Genomic DNA, 23,689 nt, shown 5'->3' with positions numbered 1-23,689 from the left:
CTTGCTTGATTGTGTTTCTGAGCTGGTTCTGAGCTGGTTCTGAGCTGGTTCTGAGCGCACATACACTACACCACTCTTCTCACCAAAGTGATGACCAGCGCTCCACCACCACCACCAACGCCGTTCGCTCTGGCACACACATACAATCACCGCTCGCTGATCGACGTCCGCACGTCCGTTGTTGCGCCTGACGCACTCGCAGCTCACCTTGCGCCTGTTCTTGCCAGCATGTCAACGTCGTCGTCGTCGTCCACCATCCAGCCGCCCACCGTCGTGGTCCCAGGCTCGCGTCCAGCAACCCCAGAGAACGTTGGCATCCTCGCCCTCGACGTTTACTTCCCAGGCACCTGCGTCAACCAGACTGCTCTTGGTAAGCAAAATTCTAGTCCATGTCATTCGATGGAAGCAAGTGAGGCCGTCCTAACCCTTCTCTCACCCCCCCTTCCCCCATTAACGTCTCTCGACTCTCCCACAGAGACATTCGATAACGCCGGCGCTGGCAAGTACACGGTCGGCCTCGGACAGACCAACATGGCGTTCTGCTCAGACCGCGAGGACATTCACTCCATCTGCCTCACCGTTGTCCAGTCGCTCATGACCAAGTACAACGTCCCGTACACTGCCATTGGCCGCCTCGAGGTCGGCACGGAGACCATTGTCGACAAGAGCAAGTCCGTCAAGTCCGTCTTGATGCGCCTGTTTGAGGAGAGCGGCAACTCGGAGGTCGAGGGCGTTGACACCACCAACGCTTGCTATGGCGGCACCAACGCCCTGTTCAACGCCGTGAACTGGGTCGAGAGCCGCTCGTGGGACGGCCGCTTTGCGCTGGTTGTTGCCGGCGACATTGCCGTCTACGCGTCCGGCAGCGCTCGCCCAACCGGTGGCGCTGGCGTCGTCGCCATGCTTGTCGGTCCCAACGCCCCGATCGTCTTCGAGTCGGGTCTTCGCTCGACGCACATGGAGCACGCCTACGATTTCTACAAGCCGCGGCTCGAGTCCGAGTACCCCGAGGTCGACGGCAAGCTCTCCGTCCAGCTCTACCTCAAGGCGGTCGATGTCTGCTACAACCGCTACGCCGCTCGCGCGGAGGCACAAGGCGAAAAGAACTTTTCGCTCGACAGCACCGATTTCGTGGCCTTCCACTCGCCCTTCAACAAGCTCGTGCAAAAGTCGCTTGGCCGCATCATGTTCAACGATTTCCGTCGCACTCCCGAAAACCCCAAGTTTGCCGGTCTGGAAAAGTTTGCTGCCACCAAGCCGGAGGACTCGTACTTTGACCGTGAGCTCGAGTCTGCCTTCCTTGAGCGAAGCAAGAAGACGTACGCCGAAAAGACCCAGCCCACCGTTCTCCTTGCCAAGCAGCTCGGCAACATGTACACTGGCTCGCTCTATGGCGGCCTTGTTTCTCTCCTCGTCGAACGAAGCCCCGCAGAGCTTGTTGGCAAGCGCGTCATCATGTTCTCGTACGGCTCTGGCTTGGCCGCATCCATGTTCTCGCTCCGCTTTGTCTCGGCCCCTGAGACCATTGCCACTGGCCTCAGCGACGTCAAGCCGCGTCTCGACTCGCGCATTGTTGTGGACCCCGCAGATTTCGACCGCCTCATGCACTTGCGCGAGGAGACTCACAACCTGACCAAGTACGCCCCCGTCGGCAACGTCGACCACCTCTTCCCGGGCACTTGGTACTTGGACTTTGTCGACGAAAAGTTCCGACGAACGTACAAGCAAAAGCCTGCCGTTGCACTTGCTGTTAGCGGCCAGGTGTGACTCGGCCCGTAGGCTTTTGGATTTTTCGTATCATCATCATCATAACACAAAACCGGAAACAAAGGTGCTCGAGGTTCCGAGCTGCTGTTAATCCTGTTGCTGTTGCTGTTCTACTCTTATTCGAGAGAGAGAGAGAGAGAGAGAGAGAGAGAGAGAGAGAGAGAGAGAGAGAGGATGCTCGAACAACGGTTTGATTCTGGGTTTTTCGTTTGTCTGTTGCTTTTTTTTTTTCAAAACATTCTGTATCTTGTCGTTTTCCCTTTTTTTTTCTTTTTTCCGGTTTGCTTGGAACATGAGCCCCTTTTGTGGCTTTGCTCCCCTACCCCTATATGCATAAATAAAACCGTTCAATGCTGATTCATGGTCAAGCGAGGCGGTCAGAGCGAGGCGATCGTTTTCAACAACCAACAGCCAGACAGACATCTGGCATTTCGTTGCTTTCCCTTCAAAATCAAACCAGATTGAGTATTCGAGATGTACATACTACAAAACAAATCGGTCCGACTGTGGGTGGTCACCAGTCGTTCAATGCGTTTCTGAGAGACTCGTGTCTTGTAAAACACACCACAACATTGTCGAACGCCATACAATGGACACTTCGGCGCGACCACTACTCCCGCTCAATGCAAGCAATCGCACACCACAACAGGCTCAATTCCTTCGGGGCGAGTGGCTGCGACAGACTCTGTCCATGCGGCGAGCATGGGTTGTGGTGCCTCTCGTCTTCTTGTTGTCGCTCTACCTGCTTCTGCCCAGCACGTCAGAGACGTATGTTCCAAACGAAGGTACGTCGACATGTCAACATGACATGCACTCCTTGTTGGCCCCTTAGACCGAAGCCTGCGCCTGCGCCTGCTTGAGCTTCATCAGATCTGATTAGTTTGACAGTTCGTTTTGTTTTTCGCAATTGTCGGTCCGCCTCCCTCGACTCACACTGTCTCCATTCGCTCACAGAACAAGAATCTACCCAAGACTCAGATCGTCCGGGTGTCGAGCCCGAAGCATCTTCGCCTGTGATTGCTGCACTGCTTGATGCGGTTGAAAAGTGGCAAGAGTCCACGCCCTGGCTTCAAGATGCGAATCAGACGCTCCCCGAGTGGCTCCAGGCCGGCCGCTTGCATGGGCCCTCACCAGACGACAATAAAGTTGTCGAATCGATGACGCCGCTCTTCTGGAAGGAGCCAGTCGCCTCACCACCCGGACCTCGCGATGCCACATCCTTGCCAACGACCTGCTCGCCGTGGGAGTCGTTCCATTCCAAGCAACAACGCACCCATGTCTTACTGTTCGGACCAATGAGTGTCAACTTGATTGACGGCTCGAGCGCGTGGCTGGTCTCTCTCGCTACCGTGCTCCTGATGCCACCGAACTGCGACGTCCATGTCGACATTCTCCTGACCAACCCGCTGGTCACGACCAAGGCGATGCGAGAAGCCCAAGCAGTCAACCAGACCGTGGGCGAAGGCTCGTACGTCGACACGACACCCCTTCAGCCATACACGCACTTGAACTCGCTCATTGACAATTCTCCTGTCGCTACCACGCTGCAGCCTCTCCTCAAACAGGGGCGCATTCGCCTGATGGACGCCTGGAACCTTGCGCACATGGGTGGTCAAACAATGGCTGCAAAAGTACCACGGCTGACACCTGCGCGAGCGATGCAGGTCATCCGCGCTCTTGACGCTCGCGAAGAGTACAATCTCATCCTCGTCCGCGGCCTGGACGTTGGGCAGCTGCTGGCACGAGAGCCCAACATGGCGCGCCGCACATCTGTCGTCTTTGTGAGCGACATCAAAGAAGAGCAGGTTGCGCAACTCCGCGAAATTGTCCAGTCGCCTGCCCGTTTGGTTTTCTCGACTCCGCACATGCGCGAATTCTCAGAGGAGAACTATGGTGTTCCTCATGGCTCTGTCGTCATCCCACCGATGGTCCCCGATCCTAGCGTCGCCATGACCTCGCGCGCCGACCTGCAGTCAACCGACAGGCCGTTGAAGTTTTGCTATTCTGGCAAGGCAGACTCGCTGTACATGTCGCTCGAGCTGGTCGCAGGCTTTCAAGAGTTTTTGCGTCAAAATCCGACCACCAAGGTCTCAATGCTCCTGATGGTGAGCAAGGTGAAGGGCGACGCCGCATTCCAACAGCAGCTCTCCGACCGCATGGACGCTGCCGCTCCACACATTGAGGTCAGGTCGGGACTTGTCCGAACCGAAGTTGCGCGCATTTTGCGAACAGAGTGCGATGTCGGCCTTCGTTGGATGCGGCACGACTCTGGCCACGAGCTGTCCACCAAGCTGATCGAGTACGCAGCCAACGGTCTCCCTGTGCTTGTGAATCGCTCGCCGGCGACCGAGAGCTTCTTGGGAGTCGACTACCCATTCTTCCTGACCGTCGATGGCGGCCCGGTTTTGACTGACCCGCTTCCCGAGGGACAAGTCGAGTTTAGCGAGATTGATGTTCAAACCTTGTCTGTCGCAATGGGACAAATGGTTGCGAATCGCCACCTTCTTGCCGAAATGTCTGCACACGTGCGAAAGCGCGCCGAGCCGTTCTTTTTCTCGTCCGTCGCGACTACCGTTTTCGGCATGGTCAATCCTTACCGTTCGCAGAATCCTGCTGCTCTCTCGGCCCCAGAAGCACCAACACTGCTCCACCGGCGCATTCGCGTTCTTTTTGCAGGGCACGACTTGAAGTTTGCAACCCAAATCATTGAGCAATTTCGCGAGCGCAGCGACGTCGAGGTGGAACTGGACATGTGGAAATCACACACCGGGCACAACGAAACTCGGAGCAAGGAGCTCGCCGAGTGGGCGGATGTCGTCTGGTGCGAATGGGCACTTGGCAATGCCGTCTGGTATGCCGACAATTTGGCCCTGCACAAGACTTTGGTTGTTCGTCTTCACCGTCAGGAATTGGTCACCAAGTTCATCCCCATTGTCAACTGGTCCCGCGTCGACCGCTTGATTGTGATTACTCCCTGGATTTACGCCTCTGCAAAGCAGTGGCTGCCTGCCAACGCCACTGTCCAGGTCGAATTGGTGTACAACTCCGTCGACACCGAAGGCTTTCTTCGTCCCAAAACCAGCCGCGCTTTGCGGACTCTCGGTCTGCTTGGCTATGTGCCTCTTATGAAGCGAGCTGACTTGGCGGTCGAAATCCTCGTCGAGTTGCGCCAGACTGATCCGACCTGGACTTTGATGGTTGCCGGCTCGAGCCCCTACTCGTTCGACTGGCTCATGAGGCGACCAGAGGAACTCGCCTTCTACACCAACTTGGCCAAGAACATCACGCAGCTCGGATTGGAGTCTGCTGTGCAGTATTCGACCTCTCAGGTATTTGCCCCAGAGTGGTTTGAGAATGTTGGCTACATCTTGTCCACGTCCGACTATGAGGGTAGCCATCAAGCAGTTGCAGAGGGCATGGCGGCTGGAAGTATTCCTGTTGTCCGCAATTGGAACGGCTCGGAGCACATCTACCCGACCGCTTTGCACTTTAATACACCGAAAGAAGCTGCTCAGCAGATTCTCCAAATGGATGCCAGCTTCATGGCAGTCGAGGGCGCGAAACGAGCTCGACTGATTGCGTCCACTGTCACACCCTATCTTCAAGAAGCGAACAATCGATTTGCGCTGCAGCGATGCGTGCATGCGGCTTTTGGCATGATGCTGCCACCCGGCGTCCCAACCGTGGTCGCGTCAGAGACGGAATGGCAGGCCAACTTTGGTTTGGAGATGATCAAGGCTACTCCGACGCTGCGGCAGCCCATCGCTCCGCTAAACCCGCTCAAGGTGAACATTGCAGTGTGGATGAGCTCGGAGCTCAAGTCGGCGATCGCACTGTACAGCCAGGTTGTCCCGCTGACCAAAGCAAGTTGGCGCAAGCTGTTCAAAAATGTCCAGTTCGACTTGCTGCTGGTTGCTGCAGATGACTTGGAGGACCCGCTCGAGGCGTTTGGTGCCGACATCAGCGAACTTGTTTTGATGGCACACGACATGCACGTGCCGTTCGTGTTTTGGGACGCTCGTGCATCGGCCGAATCGCTGCTGCCGACCCTTCAACCCCACCAAAAGACTCTGGAAATGGCGAGTGCAGTTTTTGTCACGACCAAGGTCCTTGAAGCCGAGTACGCCACGCTGCTGAAAGCATCTGAGGTCCCGGTGCACCGAGCGTGGCACCCGATTCAGCACCTTGTGCACAACCCGACCGGCTCTCGGCGTCCAAAGCTTGGCAAGAGCGTCTTCTTTGGGCCTGAAGCTTCCTTGCAAGAGTATCCCTCAAGCACGACCGCCTTGCTGGCTCCAGCCGTGGAGCATGGTCTGGTGATTTTTGGCGATGCAACTGCGGTCGTGCCGAAAGAGTTGGTGACGGCGCTGCACCCTCTGCCGTTGCAACAAGAGACGAATTCTACGTTGCGGCAGTTCCAAACAGGGCTGGTCGTCGGCCAGCAGTCACACCAGCACCTGAGCCAAGCCGTTCACGCGGTCATGGCAGGCACCGCCATCATTGCTGACTCTGCTTCAGTGGACGAGCTGCGACAAGTCCTTGGTTCGAACGGCTTTGTTGAGGCTGACTCGGCTGATTCCGTTTCGGATGCGTTGAAGCGCCTGTCCAGCTCGGTGCAGCGCGAGGCGCTGACTTTGAACGCCCAGCGGCACATCCTCGCCTCACGCACATACCAGCATTTCCTGGGCGAGATCTTGCAGGCAGCTTCAGTTTACACTGAGGCACAGTTTGCAACCGCATCCGCTACTTCTGGTGTTTCCGTTGTCGCCTGCATGGAGCACAATGGTGCGACTGCCGAGCAAGATTCTTCCTCGCTCCCATTGGTCCCGTTGGTCGAGGATGACTTGTTGGACGACATTCTGGAGTGTCCATTCCCCGAGCTCGAAGCGCACGTCGAGAGCTATTTGCGCATGGAGCATGCGCAGAAGGAACTGGTCATTGGAGTGTATGGCCGACAGATCTTCCCACTCTCAGAGCATGCTCAAGCTCGCGTCGAAGCCACATTGAATGGAGATGCCAGTGTCGCTGCAGGCCTCTCGCTTGGGCTGAGAGACCTGGCAGAAATGGGCGGTGGCACGATCGAGCGCGTCCCTGTATGCTCGCCACGACGATTGTACCGCGCTGGAGCTGTCGAACGCATTCTCGAGCACCGCTACCCGTCCCTGGCTCGCGTGGTGTTTGAGACTCGCGATTGGGGTTCTGGGCTGTGCATGAACCAAGCAGTCGTCGTTTCGGGGAAGCAGCCGTCGCCGATGCCCCTGATGCTCTTCCTCGAGTCCGGGCATTACTATGGCAGGAACTTTTTGACCGATCTCGTCCCCATCTTTGGCTTCACCGACGCCAAGATTGTGGGCAAGAGCAGCTTCCATGTTCCTCTTCCTTCCGATGTCGCTGAAGACCTGAGCGCGAAAGCCAGCCCCGACAGTCCATTGAGTGCAGGGCTGTTTCACCGCCAACCCGAGGCAGAGAACGAGTTTGTCGATGTGATTACTGCGAGTGCAACTGCAATTGTGCAGCGCGAGCTGTTCCAAAGCCAGTTGTCCTTCTCAATCACCTCGTCGCGACCGCTGGATCGATTGCTGTTGCAAGCCCGCAACCAGCGCATTGTCATGTATTCAGGAAATCGCCATGGTTTTGTCCACGTTCCGACAGACCAGTCCGGCTATGAAGCGACGCAGGTTTCTGCCGCCATGAAGACGTTTGTCGATTTGTAGTTTGCTTGATGGTTTGCTTATTTGTTTGTCGTTTTGTGATGTTTCAAGTGTCTTTGTGTCTGTGGTTCTAATTTAAACAAACGAGTATTGAAAAGATGTGGATGGCATACTACAGTATCATTCCGCTATTTTGACGAGAAAATGCACTGTACTATTCAGATTGGACCTTTGGCACATCCTGAATTTAATCAATCTTTTTGGTGCGAGGGGACTTGCCAATCGTTGGCGCAGGCTGACCTGGCTCTGCCGAAGTGGCAGCGGCCTGAGCAGGAGCGCCAGTGGTCTGAGCAGTAGCGCCGCGCGGCTGGGGAGCAGGTGCGGGCTTTGTTCCTCGGATGAGGTCAACGAACGCCATAATAAAGAGCAGCACAAACGAGAAGGCAATACCAGCAGCAATGATTGCGCCAACAAAGATGGCAATCACAGCAGCCTGGGAGAACTGGTAGTCCTCCGTCAAAACCTTGTAGTAGTCCTGAAAACGAGAAAGTCGTCCAACACATCAAAAGAGTCAGTTTTTGCGCGCAAAACAACCTCAAAACAACCTCAGAAAACATATGCACATACCTGTGCCATGGCACCGAGGCTCAGAGTCAGACCGAGGACACGGAAGCTGCTCGGAAGAGGTGGAAATGAAAACATGATCAGTTCACCGTGTGTGGAGACGGGAACACAATGCAAATATGCGACTCACTGAGGGGCCAGGGGGCTCTTCCAGAAGGGGGTGGGTTCATCATTGCGCCACTCCTCGCGAGTGATATAGTCGCGGATATCGTTGAGCGAACGGGTCTTGGTGTAGGTGCGAATTTCGCCGTTCACAATGCTGCACAGAAGGGAGACGGGTGAGTCGGGTTGAACAAAAACTGAAACCTACATAACAACACGCGCGACATACTGGTAGACGGTAGGCAGCGCAGAGATCATGAAACGGGCAGCGAGAGCTGTGTGTGTTTGAACAAAAAATGGGGATGCAAACCAAAGCAAGTTGGTGCATCACCAAAACTGAAACAACAAAAAAATGCCAAATCCCCATTCCACCATCACCAGCCAAGCGAATGAATTACCAGAGTTCTTGGAGATGTCAACCTCGCCAACATTGATAATGCTTTCACGGGCGAGCGACTCAAAGTCGGGATGCAGGCGCTTGCAGTATCCACACCAGTCGGCCTTGCTGTTTTTTTTTTTTTTTAATTACAAACCAAGGCGGTTGGAAATAATTTTGTTGCACGAGTATTGTCCAGCAGTAGAAGGAAGTCGTAGTAGCATCATGATAGTCGAGGGTCGTAGTCGAGGGTTGGTCCACGTCAGAAAAAATCAGAGCGCAATGGAAACGAAAACAGAAGGTCAGTCAACCAAAACACGAGACCCGAGCAGCAGTACGAAGAGGCGCATTCAACGCCAAGAAGCGTATGCAGCATGATGGCACCAGGAGTAGGGACAGAGGGGCGAGTGAGAGAGAGATAGAGAGAGATAGAGAGAGACGTGAGAGACGAGCTGCTTACAAGGCGACCAGCCACTCGCCATGTGCGACCTTCTCGTCAAAGTTGCTCGTGTCCAACGCAATGATGAACGGCGCAGGACGATCGTGGCTGGCTGCAGCGGAAGCAGCAGGAGCAGCGACGAAGGCAGCAGCGGCGACGACGAGGAAGAGCGCACACAATGAAAAACGCATTGTCGACTTGTTGAAAAATAAAAAAGACTGGCTTCGTTGCTCAGACAAGGATATGGATGTGGATGTGGATGAAAATTGAATGACTGTAGGCAATGGTGGGCCATCTCGGAGATCTGACATTCACGAGCATTTGGCTGAATTTCATTGCGAAAGTCGCTGGTTGTCGTCTCATGTTTCCGATTCATTGAACTTAGTCTGTTTTCCTCTCTCGTTCTCTCTTTTTCTTCAAGATGCGACTTGCATTGGCGAGCTTGGTGCGACTGTGCACAGCCCGCAATGCTGCTGCTGCCCCGCTGTCGTCGTCGTCGTCGCCTTCCACTTCTGCTGTCGCTGCTGCTGCTCTGCGCGCGGCACCCGTCTGCTTCTCCAGCGTAAGTTTCAACAAAGCCAGGGAGCGGATCGGCTGGACTGAGGACTGAGGATTTGGGGTTCGCTGCCATGTGCGCCTCGCAGCACATGTTTGCCATCACCTTCGTCGGTCGGCCAGCTTCCGTCTCCCTCAGCGCTGCATCATAATCGTGTGATGTCTGTGCTGCAATCAAGTGGCTGATCTGCGATCCGTGCATGGATGATGGGGGGGGGGAAGATCGACCCAGCAATGTTCACACACACACACTCTCTGTCTTGGCTCTTGTTCTCATCTCACATCTCACTCTCACTCGCTTTGCCGTACCCTCCCGCAGATCCGAGCACTGTCCACGAGTGCGGTTGCCAGCTCGGCCGATGGCGCGGCGTCGTTCGATCTGGCGCGTGTGCGCAACATTGGCATCTCGGCGCACATTGACTCGGGCAAGACCACTTTGACCGAGCGCATTCTGTTCTACACTGGTCGCATCAAGGAGATTCACGAAGTAATAGCAAAGACATGTTGCATTTGGATTGTCAATGTCAAAGGTGTCATTTAGGACGAAAAAAACCCTCAGTTGAACTTCGTACTCACTTTGCCGCTCCATTCTCGGTGGTGCTGCAAAATGCACCCGCTGTCCAGGTCAAGGGTCGCGATGGCGTCGGTGCCACGATGGATCACATGGATCTCGAGCGCGAGAAGGGCATTACCATTCAATCGGCAGCCACGTACACTCGCTGGTTGGATCACAACATTAACATTATCGATACCCCCGGCCACGTCGACTTTACCATTGAAGTCGAACGATCTCTGCGCGTGCTTGATGGCGCCGTCCTTGTGCTTTGCGGCGTGGGTGGTGTTCAGGTGAGTTGATCGGTGTCGAGTTTGTCGAAAAAACAAAAAACGCCTTTGTCCGGCCGCTTGATGCTCAGCCCTTCTCCCATCCCGACCGTTTTTTTTGCCGTCTGTTGCAGAGCCAAACCCTGACTGTCGACCGCCAAATGAAACGCTACAACGTCCCCGCCATCGCCTTTGTCAACAAACTCGATCGTCCTGGTGCAAATGCCTTCAAGATCTGCGAGCAGCTCCGTAACAAGCTCCGTCACAATGCCGCCATGCTCCAAGTCCCGATCGGAGCGGAAGAGAACTTTACTGGTGTTGTCGATCTGATTGACAACGTTGCGCTTTACAACGAGGGCACTTTCGGGTAAGCGTCAGGTTCTTCTCATGCTCACATACATTGCAGCTTGACCTGGGGCAAATTCCAGCTCACGTTTATTGTATTTTCCAATGAAAATAGCGAGACCATCCGTCGTGAGGCGCCCCCGGCCGCGCTGGCCACCGTGATTGCCGAGCGTCGTGCACTTTTGATTGAAGCCGTGGCCGACGTCGACGACGAACTGGGCGAGCTCTTTTTGAACGAGGTCGAGCCGACTGCGGACCAACTTCGCGTGAGTATACTCGGTGGTACAGGGGGGGGGTGAAGAATTCTGCGCCAAATTCACAATTTCCCTTTGTTCCCTTCCTCGCATTCTCCCCACCCTTCCTCCTCCATCACGCAGGCCGCCGTTCGTCGTGCTACCATCTCTCGCAAGTTTACTCCCGTGCTGTGCGGTACCGCGCTCAAGAACAAGGGCGTCCAGATGCTCCTCAACAGCATTGTGACCTACATGCCCAACCCGACCGAAATCAAAAACTACGCCCTTGACCTCAACAACAACAACGAAAAGGTGCTTGTCCATCCCGAGAACCTCGAAAAGGAGCCGTTCCTTGGCCTGGCGTTCAAGCTGGAAGAAGGTGAGCCAACACGTCAGCTCCTGCCGATTATGTCATGACCTCGTTTTTCCCCCTCCGATCCTTTCAAGCGGCAGACTTTCGCCTTTTTTCTTTTCAATCCTCATTGATACAGTGGTTGGGGTCTTTTTCGTGAGCGGAGGCTGTTTTTTTGGAGGGGGGTTCGTGAGAGAGAGAGACCGAGGAGATGCCGTTCGGGAATCGGCATAAAACAAAATTGCCCAACTCATCATTTTCGCAGGGGAGCCACTGGTTCACGAGATAATCTAGCATCTGAGCCTAAAGCAGTTTCTATCTTCTAATAGACTCGTGTTCCAAACTTGTTACTCGCCTGCGCTAAACTCTTTTTTTTTTTCCTTTCTTTTTTTTCCCCCCCCCCTCCTTGTCCGATCCTCTCACTCGACCTCCCCCTTTTTGTATCGTATCGCTGACACTTTGACTCTGTGACCCTGTGCCTTTGGAACGCAGGACGCTTTGGCCAGCTTACGTACTTGCGTGTCTACCAAGGCCGCATTCGTCGCGGCGAGTTTATCATGAACGCTCGTGATCGCAAGAAGATCAAGGTCCCTCGCCTGGTGCAGATGCACGCAAACGAGATGGAGGAAATCCAAGAAGCCCACGCTGGTCAGATTTGCGCCATGTTTGGCGTTGACTGCGCCTCCGGCGACACCTTCACTGACGGCACGACCTCTTTGGCTATGGTGAGTGCCTTCCCCCTCCCTCTCGTGTTCCTTTCCTTCTCCCCCCCCCCGCCTCTGGATGGTACTCACATGAGACGACTACATTTGGATTGGATTTTTGAACGTGCTCGCTCGCTTGTTGATGCGCAGACCTCCATGTTTGTTCCCGAGCCGGTCATCTCACTCGCCATCCGGCCCGAGCGCAAGGATGATCTCGAACGTTTCAGCAAGGCTCTTGGCCGATTCACCAAAGAAGATCCCACGTTCCGCTTGTCCTTTGACGCGGACAGCAAGGAGGTTTGTGGAGTTTTTTTTTTTTTTTTTTTTTTTCCGGCTTTTTCGCTGTTCATCCCTTTGCTTGGTGTTTTTTTTCGGGTGCTGACTTCGACCAAAACTCCTCCACTCTACACAGACCATCATTTCCGGCATGGGTGAACTCCACTTGGAAGTGTACTTGGAGCGCATGAAGCGCGAGTACAACTGCCCCACCATTTCCGGCAAGCCAAAGGTTGCCTTCCGCGAGACCATCACTGCTCCCGTCAACTTTGACTACCTGCACAAGAAGCAGTCTGGTGGCTCGGGTCAGTACGGCCGTGTCATTGGCACGATCGAGCCCATCGGCGAGGAAGCCGGCGACGCCAACGAGTTTACCAACACCATGATTGGCATGAACATTGCGCCCGCGTTCGTCCCGGCGATTGAGCGCGGCTTCCAGGAGGCGTGCGACCGCGGCTCGCTCACCGGCAACCGCATCGTTGGCATCCGCTTCGATCTCAAGGACGGCCAATCGCACCCTGTCGATTCGAACGAATTGGCCTTCCGCCTCGCTGCTCGTGGCGCAGTCCGTCAAGCGTACGCCAACGGCAGCCCGATCCTGCTCGAGCCCATCATGAAGGTTGAAATCACCATCCCCGAGGAGCACCAGGGTGCCGTGTCTGGCCAAGTCAACCGCCGCAAGGGCATGATTCTGGACAGCGAGGTTTCGGACGGCTACTGCGTTCTCCAGACTGAGGTTCCGCTGAACAACATGTTTGGCTATTCCACCGAATTGCGTTCTGCGACTCAGGTATGTGGTGTTTTTTTTTTTTTTCTTTTCTTTTGTTAGTCTTAAGTTGGGGGCCAAATCAACACAAGCTCACGGATGATGTTTGTTTCTGCTTGTCACTTGTAGGGCAAGGGCGAGTTTTCGATGGAGTATGTCCGTCACGCACCAGTGCCCATGAGCACTCAGCTTGAGCTTGTTCGTGCTTACGAGAAGGAGCGTGGTGGCAAGAAGGACGAGTAAACTTGTTTTGTCTTGTCTTTTTCTTCTCTGTTGTCTTGTTATTTTGATGCATGGTGTGTGAATGTCCATGCCCAATGAACAATTTCTTTTTTTGAGATGTCCCTTCGCTATCTGAGAACACCAGCGTTTTGCATTCAAATCCAAACAATCAAAGCGTTTCTTGTCGATGATTCAAAAGTGTACGAATTTACCACTCTGCACTCTTTTTTTTTCTTATTATTATTATTATTCTCAACGTCTCAGGATGTCTGATCTCAAGTACGTCCTCTCGCTGGATGTGGGCACAACTGGCATCCGGGCCGTCGTTCTGGATCAGCACACCAAAGTGCATGGCTCGTCCTATGTCAAGGTGACCAACAACAGTTTCTCCTCCTCAGCCACCCCCCCTCCCTCCCCACGCCATCGATGGATTACACAGAAAGGGCTCCCTTGTCTGCTCGAGTGTGTGGCCGGAGTGCATTGGAGTGAAGACTGACAGAGGAAGGGCGAGGGGGAAATAATGAGCCCCGCCTCGAGCTCAATGCAAATTGAGACTTGTGTGCTCCTTCTTCCCTGCACAGCCAACCCACACGAGTCTCGTCACTCGACACCCAGCCACCTTCCTCGCTTGTTGTTGGTCGCGCTGTCCTGCTCTGGGCGGTCGTCACTCACGCTGCAGCTGAAGCACTGTGATTCTTCGCAGCGATGATTATTATTATTGTCCTCTTTTTTTTTTTTTTTTTTTTCTTCTTCGCTCTCTTTGTCAATGCTGTGTGTGAGTGTGGCGACATCCACCAGTGCAATAATAGATAGCACACACACTCACATCCCAAAACAGCAATAGCAACGGCAATCACGAGTTCCAACCTCAATGCTAATCTCGACCTTACCACTAATCCCCCGTTCTTGTGTGCACTGAACCAGACCATCCCGATCTACCCGCACCCTGGCTGGATTGAAATGGATCCCGAGATTCTGTGGTCGCAGTGCAAGCAGGTCATCACCGATGCTATCAAAGGTAATGGGTGCAGCATTGCTGTCCTCAATGGAAACATCCATTTCTGACCGTTTTTGTGTGCCAAACCCACAGCGTCCAAGGTCCCAGCAGCTCAGATCTCGTGCTTGGGCATCACCACGCAGCGAAACTCGTTCACCAACTGGAATCGGTAAAAGGACCTTGTGTTGCGTTTGTTTGTCGATGTCGTTTCAATTGAACCTTCAAAACACTAACGTTACCCCCCTTGGCTTCACGCCTGCAGCGACACTGGCAAGCCCCTGCATAACTTTATCACTTGGCAAGACTTGCGTGCGGCCAAGCTTTGCCGCGAGTGGAATTCGTCCTTTTCGATGAAGGTTGGTTCAGCTGTCTCTTCATTTTTTGACCGCTGCTTTTTTGTCTCTTGTATCGTTCCGTTTCGTTTTGTTCCTCACTTTGTTGTTTGTTTTTTTCCGCCGCGTACTTCGTCTAGTCCGTCACGACGGGTGCCAAGCTGGCCCACACGTTCACACGCGCCTCGCGCATGAAGGCCGCCAGCTCGTTCACCTTCACGACGGTGCAGGTTTCCATTCGCCTTGCGTGGATCTTCCAAAACATTCCCGAAGCGCTGCCGATGGCCAAGGCAGGCAAGCTCATGTTCGGCACCGTCGACACGTGGCTGCTGTACAAGTTCTCCGCCGGCGCCCTTCACGCGACCGATTACTCCAACATGAGCTCGACCGGCCTGTTCGACCCCTTCCAAATGGGCTGGAACGACTTTGTGATCAACATGCTGTCCATCCCGCGCAGCATCTTTCCAGAGATTCGCGACACCAGCGGCACTTTCGGCTCGACGGAAGCCTCCCTGTTCGGCGCGCCCATCCCAATCACTGCGGTGGTTGCGGATCAGCAAAGCGCCCTGTTCGGCGAGTGCTGCTTCAAGCGTGGCGATGTCAAGGTCACGATTGGCACTGGCATGATGATGGACATTAACACTGGCTCCAAGCCCCACGCTTCCGACAAGGGCCTCTACCCGCTTGTCGCATGGAAGATTGGCGACGAGGTTGTCTTTCTCGCCGAGGCGGTCGCATCTTCTGCTGGCTCCATGATTGAATGGGGCCAACGCTTTGGTAAGCATTTGGTGCTTCCTATTCACTAATTCTTCTGTCATGCCGCTCAGCTAGAGAGTTGCTCACTTTTTTTTTTGTCATGCCACCCCTCCCCGTCCCCCTCCTTTTTGTTGTTTTGGTTCCTTCCAACCACGACAACCAAAATACTGTGTAGGCTTGTACCAGGAGCCTGGACAGACGCAGGCAATGGCAGAGTCCGTTCCTGATTCGGACGGTGTCTACCTCGTGCCCGGTTTCAACGGCCTGCAGGCGCCGTACAATGACCCCAACGCGCGCGCTGCATTCATGGGCCTGACCTTTGGCTCCACCAAAGAGCACTGCGTTCGCGCGCTGCTCGAGGCGATCGCGTACCAGTTCAAGCAATTGTTTGATATTCTCAAGACGGATGTTCCCATCCGCCTCAACTCTGTCCGCATGGACGGCGGTGTATGCCGCAACGCCTTCCTCCTTCAGCTGTGCAGTACGCTGACCCAAACACCGCTCGACATTGCAGAGACGCTTGACATGACTGCATTGGGGTCTGCCTTCCTTGCGGGCCTCGCGGCGGGCATCTGGACCTCCCGAGACGAGCTGTCTGCTCTGCGCAAGTCCCAGCGTGTCTTCCAGCCGCAACCCCTGTCGCAGGCTGTCCGCGACACCTTCCGCTTCTGGGAACGCACTGTGCAGCGCTGCCTGAGCTTTGATCTGAAGGGCAGCTACTTCCACGACCCCGCCAACGACAAGCCCGGAGCAGCGCTCGACCGACAGGAGTCGCTTCGCTCCATGCACGCTCCCAAGGCTTCAACCAGCGGGGCAGCGTCCGCCAGCAAGCCGCACACCAAAGCGCGAGAGGAGACGTACCAAGGCGGCGTCAAGCGCGCTGCCGTGTCGGATTCCGTCGTGTCCTGGAGTGCCGATTTCCCCAACTACTCACCGACGGACTACACTGCTCCTGTTGTGCTGAGCAAGCCGGCTTGGGCGGATGTCGACGTTCGTACCGTGAGTTTTGTTCAAATTTTATGTTTTTTGTTTTTGTTTGGTTTATCTGTCAGGGGGTTTTTTTTGTTGTTGTTGGAGACTCACTAACGTTTTGCCGGCATTTTGAATTGTTGCTTGACTTGCTGCATTTTGCCTCTCGTGTAGGAAAAGGCCGACCTCAAGTTCAACGCCGTGGATGGCGCTGTGGACCGCACCAGCTTTGAAGGCACCTACCAGATCGTTGATGGTCTCCCTCGGTAACAGTTGTTTCCGCTCTCTACTTTTGCTGCTTGTTTCGTGTTGGTTGTGATGAATCACGATGAGAGCAATCACACTCATTCTTGGTCTCTTCTCTCTGTCTTTGCATGTCCTTTCTGCAGCAACCCCAAGGGCCGCACTGGTCTTGCAGGGCGCGGACTGCTTGGACGATGGGGCCCCAACCATGCCGCAGACCCGGTGGTGACGCGGTGGCAGCGGGACGAGAGCGGCAAGCAAATTCTTGTCGACGGCAAGCCCGTCTTGGAGTTTGTCGCCATCAAGCGCAAGGACAACGGCCAATGGGCCATTCCTGGCGGCATGGTGGAGCCCGGCGACACGGTCTCGGCCACCCTCAAGAAGGAGTTTGGCGAGGAGGCCATGAACTCGGTCGAAGCGTCCGAGGAGCGCAAGAAGGAGCTCGAAACTCAAATCGACCAGCTGTTTGGCAACGGCGTGACCGTGTTCAAGGGCTATGTCGACGATCCACGCAACACTGACAACGCCTGGATGGAGACGGTCGCCGTCAACTTCCACGACGACACCACCGTGTTTGAGGCCTTCAAGCTCCAGGCTGGCGACGATGCCGGCGCCGTCAAGTGGGTTGCCATTGACCAGAGTCTCGCGCTGTATGCCTCGCATGTGGACTTTGTCCAAGCGGCTGCCAAGCTTCACAACGCTCACTGGTAGAAGACCCATTTTTTTCTGTCACCTGTTTCTTGTGCTTGTTTGTTGTATTGTGTGCTTTTTTTCGTCGCATGCCGCTGGTCGTTTCGGTTTTGCATGGTTGATCTTGACGTTTTTTTTTGTTCAATGATGACGAGACTGCTGTTCACCAAAGCGAATCTGCTACACGATGATCAAGTTGAAGTTTATCGTAAAATCAAAGCCAAAAGATCAAAAGCAAAAAACTCACTTTGTTTTTTTTCTTTCTTCCCCGAATGGATTCTGCTGCAGCAGACGACCCTGAAACCACCGCAGCCAGCCACTCTGCCGACGACGCAGACCCCGATGCGGCGTTCATGCACCACAGCGACCACCACGATGACCACCACCACCACCAGGACCAGCTGCTGCTGCTGGACGTGCCCCCAGTCGAGCTCGACGCGCTGAGCTTTGACGGCGACGACAACGACGAGCCTGCCGCCGTGCAGCTGATGATTGGCGCCGTCGTCCCTCACATGAGCGGGCCCGCGGCCACCACGCTGGGCGGCAGCTCGGACAGTCTCAACAGCAGCAACTTTGTCACGAGCAACGGTCTGCTGCAGGGCCACAGCGGCACGGCTGTTGATGCTCCTTCCGAAGCTGATGCTGATGCTGATGCTGCAAGTGCCAGTGCCAGTGCCAGTGCCAGTGCCGCCCGAGAGACCCAGCCGACCGCTGCGTGGGAGAACAAGGACGTATCAGCGTCCATCGCCGTGCCCGCGAGTGCGACCACGAGCTCGTCCAAGTCGTCGGACGCCACGTCGCTCAACAATAGCGGCGCTCCTCAAGCCAATGTGCTCGTGCCAGAGCCCGCTCCAGCTGCTTCGACGACCACCTTTGTTTCAATCGCATCAGAGCTGACTCCAAGTGGGGCCGACAGTCTTGAACAGACAGATGCCGACGAGGCTCTGGCAGATGGCATTCGAAACCCGCCAAACTCGACTGCTCGTCCATCGTCTCACGACGTGCGCACTGCTGCGAGCCAAGAGCCGACACCGCTTGCTGATGGATCTGCTCCTGCTCTGGCGCGAAGCCCAACACTGCTCGATTGCGTCCACACCTCGCCCAAGCTGCTGCAAACCTTCCACTCGTACAGCAAGGAGGCTGCTGCCACGGGCCACTACGCGTCCATGCTCATTGGCGAGGGCAACCGTCTGCACAAGGCTGTCGAGCTCTCGTCCAAAGCCATGCACAACGTCGCCCAGCAGCTCGGAGCTTTTCCCAAGCTGAGCGCGGAATCCTTGATCCACTCGCCTGCCCCGCCGGCGCGGCAGACCGCCATCCCCTCGCCCCAAGCACCCTATGACGTGCAGATTGCTGGGTCGGGTGTGGCGACGGAGCGGGACCTCTCGTTTGAGTCGGCCATGGCCAAATTCAGCAACATTATGCACGAAATCCACTCGTGGCAGGAGCTGCACCAAGGGCAGCTGTCGTCTGTCCTCATGCAGCCGCTGCAGCGTCTCATGCAGGACCAGCTCAAAAGCGTCAAGGTGGCCAGCGCCAAGCTCGAGGAAGCGGCAGCCGAGCACGAGTCTGCCTGCCAGCGGTATGCGCGCATGTCCAAGCGCAAGGAGACCGAGAAGGCCAGGTTTGAGGCCAACGCCGAGTTGTATGCCGCGCGGAAAAAGTTTCACGTTGCGTCGCTCGAGTACTACGTGGCCATGCGGCGCTTCCAACACGAGCGCAAGGCTGCGCTGCTCGAGCCCATGCTCGCGTTCATGCACGCCCAAGCCTCCTACTTTCAGATGGGAGCCAACTACTTTCAGAATCAAGTTCGACCATTCTTGCAAACACTCAACACCGAGCTGGCCGAGTCGCGCGAGTTTGCGACCAAAGATTTGCAACGTCTTCCAGGACTTGTGGAGCACATTGAGCAAGAGTACGCGGCCAAGTACAATCCCGACGCTGACCCCGATGATCCCTTTGCTGATTATCTTCCCGCCAACCTGTCGCTTATCACCAAGACGGGCTATCTGATGCTCCGCACGTAAGAGCTGATGGGCTTTGCGATGGATTGCACAACTGTTGTTTTTGTTTGCTCTAGCAGCCATTGCTCACTGATTGTTTGGGGGCCCTTTCTCAACAGAAACAAGATTGGCAAAAACGGGCGCCGTTGGGACCGCGTCTGGTTTGATGTTGTGGACCACCAGTTGGTCTTTAGCGATGACAACAACGTGAGTTTTTCCCCCCTCCCCACCCCCAAAAGATGTAACCAAAAGCCTGCTCATCGTCTCGGACTCATTCTGATTTTGTTTTCACCACCCAATTCAATCCCACTTCCACATCCCAGGTTGTCCATGTTGCCACGCATCTCCACAACGCAACAGCGACCGTCCACGATTTGGATGATCGACGATTTGCATTCTCAGTCACGTCCCCGGCGATCGCCAAGCATCCCTTGGTGCTGCAGGCCGAGAACGAGCGCGATCGTGACGAGTGGATGGCCGTCATCAAGAATGTCGCCGAAGCTGCCGAGTTTGACACGCTGGCCGAGAAGGTCCCCACAGGCGACTTGATAGCGGTGGATGGCGATGAAGTAAGTCGACGCGTTGTGATAAGGGCCGTTTTTTGATGGCGTCATGTTGCACCACCAACGTGTGACTCATGAGTTGTTTGTTTTCTTGTTGTCTTCGCCAATCACCCCCTTCCGCCTCTGCCTCCCATCCTTCCAGGTGGAAGACTCTCCATCCGTTTCCAGGCAACCATCTTCGGTCGACTTGCTCGAAGGCGTGAACGACACCGAAGCCACTACAGGCAGCTCGGCAGCTACACCGTCACCTGCACCCTCGAAACCGCGCACCAACTGGCTGCTGTCGCGATTGGAGAGCAGCCCTTCCATTTTTACGAGCAAACCGGCCTCGGCGACTGCACCCTCGACCGCTACCTCCTCCCCATCTGCACCTTCGACCCCCATGTTTTTCGCGTCCGACTCTGCGCCAGACCTTACGGCAGCCGAGATTTCGCCTGCCAAGCAAGCCCCACCACCACAAGAGCCGCAGCCTCCACAGCCTCCCGCATCGCCGTTGGCCACCGCGCTCGCCGTCCTCGAGGCGCTGCCCAGCCCGGCTCCTGCCCATATCCCCGTGCTGGACGAAAGCGGCGAAATGCAATTCGTGATTGAGAAGCGCACCTTTGACGTCATTTACTGGGGTTGTGCGGACATTGTTCCACCCGAGGCCCCAGCCACTGTCGAGGGCCCAAGATCGCACCTCGACGCCGTCAAGCTGTTGGTGCCTCGAGCTATCACTTCGCTCTTCTCCAAGATCAAGAGCAGACGCGCAACAGTCGTGATTGGCGCACGCCAATTTGAAGTGTTTGAGCAGGGAACCCTGATTCTCTCTGCCGATTTGCACAAGGTCTCACTGGTCGGCGTCGACCCTGGGTACAAGAAGCAGTTCTTTGTGAATGTGCTCCAAAGCGCCCCGCTCCACTACATGACCCTGGTCTTTGAGCCCGACAACCTCACGATTCTCAACACCATGATGCAAATCTTCACGTCCTACTTTGCCATTGCGTATCGCCTCCGCACGCAGCCCGGCGGGCATTCCACGGGCGGGCGCGGTCGTGCATCCCAATCGGGTCTTGTTCCTGACATGTCATCCGGACGACCGGCATCGAGTTCGCAGCAGCCGCCTTCGACTTTGCGAGCCGGGGCTCCACAGCCTGCCATCGGCCAGAGGAGTGGCACATCTGGTGCGTTCACTCCCGTCCGGCCGGCTGCCAGCGCATCTAGCTCCGAGCTGCCAACCCCTGCCGTTGCGGGCGATGGTTTGGCTTCGGCTCCAGCTCCTTGATATTTTGTTTGATGATGGATACCTTTTTCCTTTCCCCCTTTGAGTGTGTGCACTCGTTTGTTTGATGATGGTTGAGTGTGTGCGCTCGAGCAATGTCGATACATTTTCATGTCGAATCCCTTCATTTCAGTTGTTGATTGATTGATTGCTATGGATCTGATGAAGGAAATGCCTGGCAGGTTTATTATTTCGTCATTACTGTGATTGAATTGTGGCTGACGTTCAGTGTTCGGTTGAGGGAGGTGATCCTCGTAAGGGCAACCAAAAAGCGGATGCTCAGTGTCGTTCCAGCTCCCTTCAAGCTAGCTATCTCGCTTGTCAGACTTTTCCTTCTTTTCCTTTTTCTCTTTCTTTTCCTTCTTTTCCTTCTTCTCGGACTTGTCCTTCTTTTCCTTCTTGTCCTTCTTATCAGATTTGTCCTTCTTGTCTTTCTTGTCCTTCTTTTCACGCTTGCGGCGCGCGCGCTCTTCTTCCGTTTCCTCCTGTGCATCATCGAGCTTGTGCTTTTGAACGATGGGTGGGGGTTGTTGCCTGACGCGTTCTGTTTCTCGAAGAAAGGGCACGTTATCAATCTGTGCAAACATTAACAAGTCACAAAGTGAATAAATCGCGCATGCAGGCCGGACTGGCTGGCGGCATTCATGAAACCCAGGAGTTGACTCACCGTGCCGGGCTGAAGAGTGAATGCACGTCGAAGCGTTCCTTCAGAGATGGGGACTAACGCTTTGCCCATGATTGGCGGTCGATCGATGATGGATTGCAGGCGCTCTTCGGGTGCGGCCCGACCGATCTCGTTTCCTGTATCGCATACACGAGCGAGCGCAATGCCATGAATTGAGACACGAGAAGCAACTTGCTCGAGAGTGACCACGAGTGACAAAAAGTGCTTACCTGGAAGATGAGGGATGGCAGCGGAGAGCTGCAATGCGACCGTTTCCTTGGACATGGCCTGAGCTTGATCAAGCAAGTCTTGTAATCCGTGGTGCTCGAGCAGGTTGGTCGCAGCGGTGAGCGTCTCTTCCACTGTACCAAAGCGCGCAAAACAAGGGCGGTTACGTGTGAGACCGCCGATCGCGTTTGAAGGGGCAAGCAGAAGGGGCAAGCAGCCTCAATGTCAATGGGACTGCAGTTTGCTTTGAAAAGTCCCCCTTTACCTTTTCGGCGCCCGAGCAGGTAGAACGGCGCATCCGTGGTTGGTGCAGCATTGACGCCTGTTCCTGAAAGAGCGAGCTGTGGAGCAGCAACGCCAGCCGCGTCTTCCACCATGGAAGCAGACGACATGTTGGACAACAAAAAGAAAGGAAGGAGTTTGTCCTGTATAATGCGTAGAGAGGGGGACGACGACGACGACGATCGAACGAAGAAGAAGAGGAGCGAAAAGCGGTGGGAAAGGGAGACTGACCATCTCAGACAGAGGCAATACGCTGGATGCAACAAAACAAAGTTTGGGATGAACGAATAACACTAGAGTCATGCTTGCAAATCGAGCAAGTCCAGAAGCCCCGGAGCAACACCGCATTGATGCGTTGTTGATCTGTTTCGCGCGCGAAATCGAAATCAGACAGTGTGCGATTAGAACGCTGCGATCGCTCTGTGTAGACACATTAGCTGTGTTTTGTGCTCTTCCTGATTCATTGCAGGTAAGAAAACGTGCCCGTAGAAGGGAGAGGGAGACGAGGCAATCGGGAAGTTCGAGATTTCAGCCTCCATGCTGCTGTTCTTGACCGTTGAACCGCCGAGCTCCTAAAGAAGATTGGTCAAGTAGTCTCGTGGTTCTGTCAATTCACATCATGTAAGGCCTCATACCCCCTCCCCCAAATCAGGCGTCCTTTCAAAATGATCTGCAACTTGAGAGCTGTTCCCACGCGTCCTAAAAAAGAGATGAAAATGTCAATCACAAAACATTCGCTGAGCAGCGCGAGCCCCCAGCAAAATCCCGTCCGCATGGAACAAGAAGACTTTCATCGACTATTCATCCAGCCAGGCCGCGCGATCTCGACTTTCCCTCGTGCAGGCCGCGGTTAGTTGATCTTGTGAATTTTTTGGTGAATTTTGCCCGAAATTGTGCGAATTGTGGATGCCGTTCAAGTGGTTTTTTGCTGCTCTTTGCACGACGTTGCTCCTTGACATTTTTTGAGTACTCTCGCTCTCGACATTTCCCCATCCGCCCTTGCACCTTGCACCTCGTTGTGTTGAATGTGAGCACTTGGTTTAGCATTTGTGAGGTCTGACGCGAATTTTTCATCTGGCTTCATACTTGTTCTCTTGTTTGATTTCAATTCAACGCCGCCCCTCCCCCCTTTCCCCTCGTCTTCACCATCGCCTTGCACTTGGTGAGCTGCGATTGAACCTCAGACAGCGACTCTTCTCTGTCAACACATGCTGCATTGATCTCCGAGGGTCTGAACGATCTATTTCGTTGCCTTGCCCTTTTTTCTTCTTCTTTTTGATTTTTTATTTTACTCTTTTTTTTTTTTTTAATTCTCGGTCATTGTCGGTTTTTTTTTTTTTTTTTTTTTTTTTTCGCTTTTCGCTGCTCCTTTTTTTTTCGTGCTTGTTTTTCTGTTTGGTTTTGCTGTTCTTCGTCTCGTGTTCTTCGTGCGTTTGTGCTTCTCACCCGACGTTTCAAGTTCCGTTA

General features: G+C 54.7%; 7 protein-coding genes across 7 annotated transcripts; 5 read left to right on the top strand and 2 right to left on the bottom strand.

Moving 5' to 3' along the window:
* Positions 1–21: 21 nt before the first annotated feature.
* On the top strand, positions 22–1,930 carry CAOG_01499 (hydroxymethylglutaryl-CoA synthase 1). Its single transcript, XM_004364310.2, has 2 exons — positions 22–370; positions 476–1,930. Exons 1-2 carry the CDS (start codon positions 91–93, stop codon positions 1,765–1,767), a joined length of 1,572 nt encoding a protein of 523 aa, XP_004364367.1. The 5' UTR covers positions 22–90; the 3' UTR covers positions 1,768–1,930.
* A 366-nt stretch (positions 1,931–2,296) lies between these two features.
* On the top strand, positions 2,297–7,619 carry CAOG_01498 (hypothetical protein). Its single transcript, XM_004364309.2, has 2 exons — positions 2,297–2,552; positions 2,722–7,619. Exons 1-2 carry the CDS (start codon positions 2,357–2,359, stop codon positions 7,479–7,481), a joined length of 4,956 nt encoding a protein of 1,651 aa, XP_004364366.1. The 5' UTR covers positions 2,297–2,356; the 3' UTR covers positions 7,482–7,619.
* Positions 7,584–9,163, bottom strand: CAOG_01497 (hypothetical protein). Its single transcript, XM_004364308.2, has 6 exons — positions 8,981–9,163; positions 8,543–8,649; positions 8,374–8,419; positions 8,173–8,301; positions 8,046–8,091; positions 7,584–7,953 (listed from the first exon to the last, which is right to left on the bottom strand). Exons 1-6 carry the CDS (start codon positions 9,148–9,150, stop codon positions 7,666–7,668), a joined length of 786 nt encoding a protein of 261 aa, XP_004364365.1. The 5' UTR covers positions 9,151–9,163; the 3' UTR covers positions 7,584–7,665.
* Positions 9,164–9,354: 191 nt separating this feature from the next.
* CAOG_01496 (translation elongation factor G) lies at positions 9,355–13,335 on the top strand. The gene is made up of 10 exons (XM_004364307.2): positions 9,355–9,521; positions 9,834–10,001; positions 10,139–10,360; positions 10,471–10,703; positions 10,797–10,947; positions 11,059–11,293; positions 11,759–11,991; positions 12,121–12,267; positions 12,383–13,036; positions 13,142–13,335. The coding sequence occupies exons 1-10, from the start codon at positions 9,381–9,383 to the stop codon at positions 13,253–13,255; spliced, it is 2,298 nt and encodes a 765-aa protein (XP_004364364.2). The 5' UTR covers positions 9,355–9,380; the 3' UTR covers positions 13,256–13,335.
* A 137-nt stretch (positions 13,336–13,472) lies between these two features.
* CAOG_01495 (Gk5 protein) lies at positions 13,473–17,397 on the top strand. The gene is made up of 8 exons (XM_004364306.2): positions 13,473–13,604; positions 14,159–14,252; positions 14,325–14,400; positions 14,494–14,587; positions 14,704–15,340; positions 15,495–16,318; positions 16,463–16,554; positions 16,678–17,397. The coding sequence occupies exons 1-8, from the start codon at positions 13,500–13,502 to the stop codon at positions 17,240–17,242; spliced, it is 2,487 nt and encodes an 828-aa protein (XP_004364363.2). The 5' UTR covers positions 13,473–13,499; the 3' UTR covers positions 17,243–17,397.
* A 90-nt stretch (positions 17,398–17,487) lies between these two features.
* On the top strand, positions 17,488–21,167 carry CAOG_01494 (hypothetical protein). The gene is made up of 4 exons (XM_004364305.2): positions 17,488–19,244; positions 19,344–19,431; positions 19,548–19,793; positions 19,930–21,167. Exons 1-4 carry the CDS (start codon positions 17,494–17,496, stop codon positions 21,049–21,051), a joined length of 3,207 nt encoding a protein of 1,068 aa, XP_004364362.1. The 5' UTR covers positions 17,488–17,493; the 3' UTR covers positions 21,052–21,167.
* A 53-nt stretch (positions 21,168–21,220) lies between these two features.
* Positions 21,221–22,438, bottom strand: CAOG_01493 (hypothetical protein). Its single transcript, XM_004364304.2, has 4 exons — positions 22,206–22,438; positions 21,943–22,074; positions 21,716–21,849; positions 21,221–21,623 (listed from the first exon to the last, which is right to left on the bottom strand). Exons 1-4 carry the CDS (start codon positions 22,330–22,332, stop codon positions 21,354–21,356), a joined length of 663 nt encoding a protein of 220 aa, XP_004364361.1. The 5' UTR covers positions 22,333–22,438; the 3' UTR covers positions 21,221–21,353.
* Positions 22,439–23,689: the final 1,251 nt, after the last annotated feature.

Source organism: Capsaspora owczarzaki (genome assembly GCF_000151315.2).
Source record: "Capsaspora owczarzaki ATCC 30864 unplaced genomic scaffold supercont2.2, whole genome shotgun sequence".
NCBI classification, from domain to species: domain Eukaryota; class Filasterea; order Ministeriida; family Capsasporidae; genus Capsaspora; species Capsaspora owczarzaki.
The sequence above is the reverse complement of the archived record's forward strand: the minus strand, read 5'-3'. Positions and strand labels throughout refer to the sequence as shown.

Excerpts from the sequence above, each read along its gene's own strand:
- CAOG_01496 (XM_004364307.2), top strand. The coding sequence starts at position 9,381 with ATGCGACTTGCATTGGCGAGCTTGGTGCGACTGTGCACAGCCCGCAAT. Across the intron at positions 11,992-12,120 it reads GCACGACCTCTTTGGCTATG|ACCTCCATGTTTGTTCCCGA; the intron begins GTGAGTGCCTTC and ends GTTGATGCGCAG. Across the intron at positions 12,268-12,382 it reads TTGACGCGGACAGCAAGGAG|ACCATCATTTCCGGCATGGG; the intron begins GTTTGTGGAGTT and ends CACTCTACACAG.
- CAOG_01494 (XM_004364305.2), top strand. The coding sequence starts at position 17,494 with ATGGATTCTGCTGCAGCAGACGACCCTGAAACCACCGCAGCCAGCCAC. Across the intron at positions 19,432-19,547 it reads TCTTTAGCGATGACAACAAC|GTTGTCCATGTTGCCACGCA; the intron begins GTGAGTTTTTCC and ends TCCACATCCCAG. Across the intron at positions 19,794-19,929 it reads TAGCGGTGGATGGCGATGAA|GTGGAAGACTCTCCATCCGT; the intron begins GTAAGTCGACGC and ends CCATCCTTCCAG.
- CAOG_01493 (XM_004364304.2), bottom strand. The coding sequence starts at position 22,332 with ATGTCGTCTGCTTCCATGGTGGAAGACGCGGCTGGCGTTGCTGCTCCA. Across the intron at positions 22,075-22,205 it reads CCTGCTCGGGCGCCGAAAAG|TGGAAGAGACGCTCACCGCT; the intron begins GTAAAGGGGGAC and ends GCTTTGGTACAG. Across the intron at positions 21,624-21,715 it reads TCACTCTTCAGCCCGGCACG|ATTGATAACGTGCCCTTTCT; the intron begins GTGAGTCAACTC and ends ATGTTTGCACAG.
- CAOG_01495 (XM_004364306.2), top strand. The coding sequence starts at position 13,500 with ATGTCTGATCTCAAGTACGTCCTCTCGCTGGATGTGGGCACAACTGGC. Across the intron at positions 14,253-14,324 it reads CATCACCGATGCTATCAAAG|CGTCCAAGGTCCCAGCAGCT; the intron begins GTAATGGGTGCA and ends CCAAACCCACAG. Across the intron at positions 14,401-14,493 it reads TCGTTCACCAACTGGAATCG|CGACACTGGCAAGCCCCTGC; the intron begins GTAAAAGGACCT and ends TCACGCCTGCAG.
- CAOG_01497 (XM_004364308.2), bottom strand. The coding sequence starts at position 9,150 with ATGCGTTTTTCATTGTGTGCGCTCTTCCTCGTCGTCGCCGCTGCTGCC. Across the intron at positions 8,092-8,172 it reads AAGAGCCCCCTGGCCCCTCA|CTTCCGTGTCCTCGGTCTGA; the intron begins GTGAGTCGCATA and ends TCTTCCGAGCAG. Across the intron at positions 7,954-8,045 it reads GCCTCGGTGCCATGGCACAG|GACTACTACAAGGTTTTGAC; the intron begins GTATGTGCATAT and ends TCTCGTTTTCAG.
- CAOG_01499 (XM_004364310.2), top strand. The coding sequence starts at position 91 with ATGACCAGCGCTCCACCACCACCACCAACGCCGTTCGCTCTGGCACAC. Across the intron at positions 371-475 it reads CGTCAACCAGACTGCTCTTG|AGACATTCGATAACGCCGGC; the intron begins GTAAGCAAAATT and ends ACTCTCCCACAG.
- CAOG_01498 (XM_004364309.2), top strand. The coding sequence starts at position 2,357 with ATGGACACTTCGGCGCGACCACTACTCCCGCTCAATGCAAGCAATCGC. Across the intron at positions 2,553-2,721 it reads GACGTATGTTCCAAACGAAG|AACAAGAATCTACCCAAGAC; the intron begins GTACGTCGACAT and ends ATTCGCTCACAG.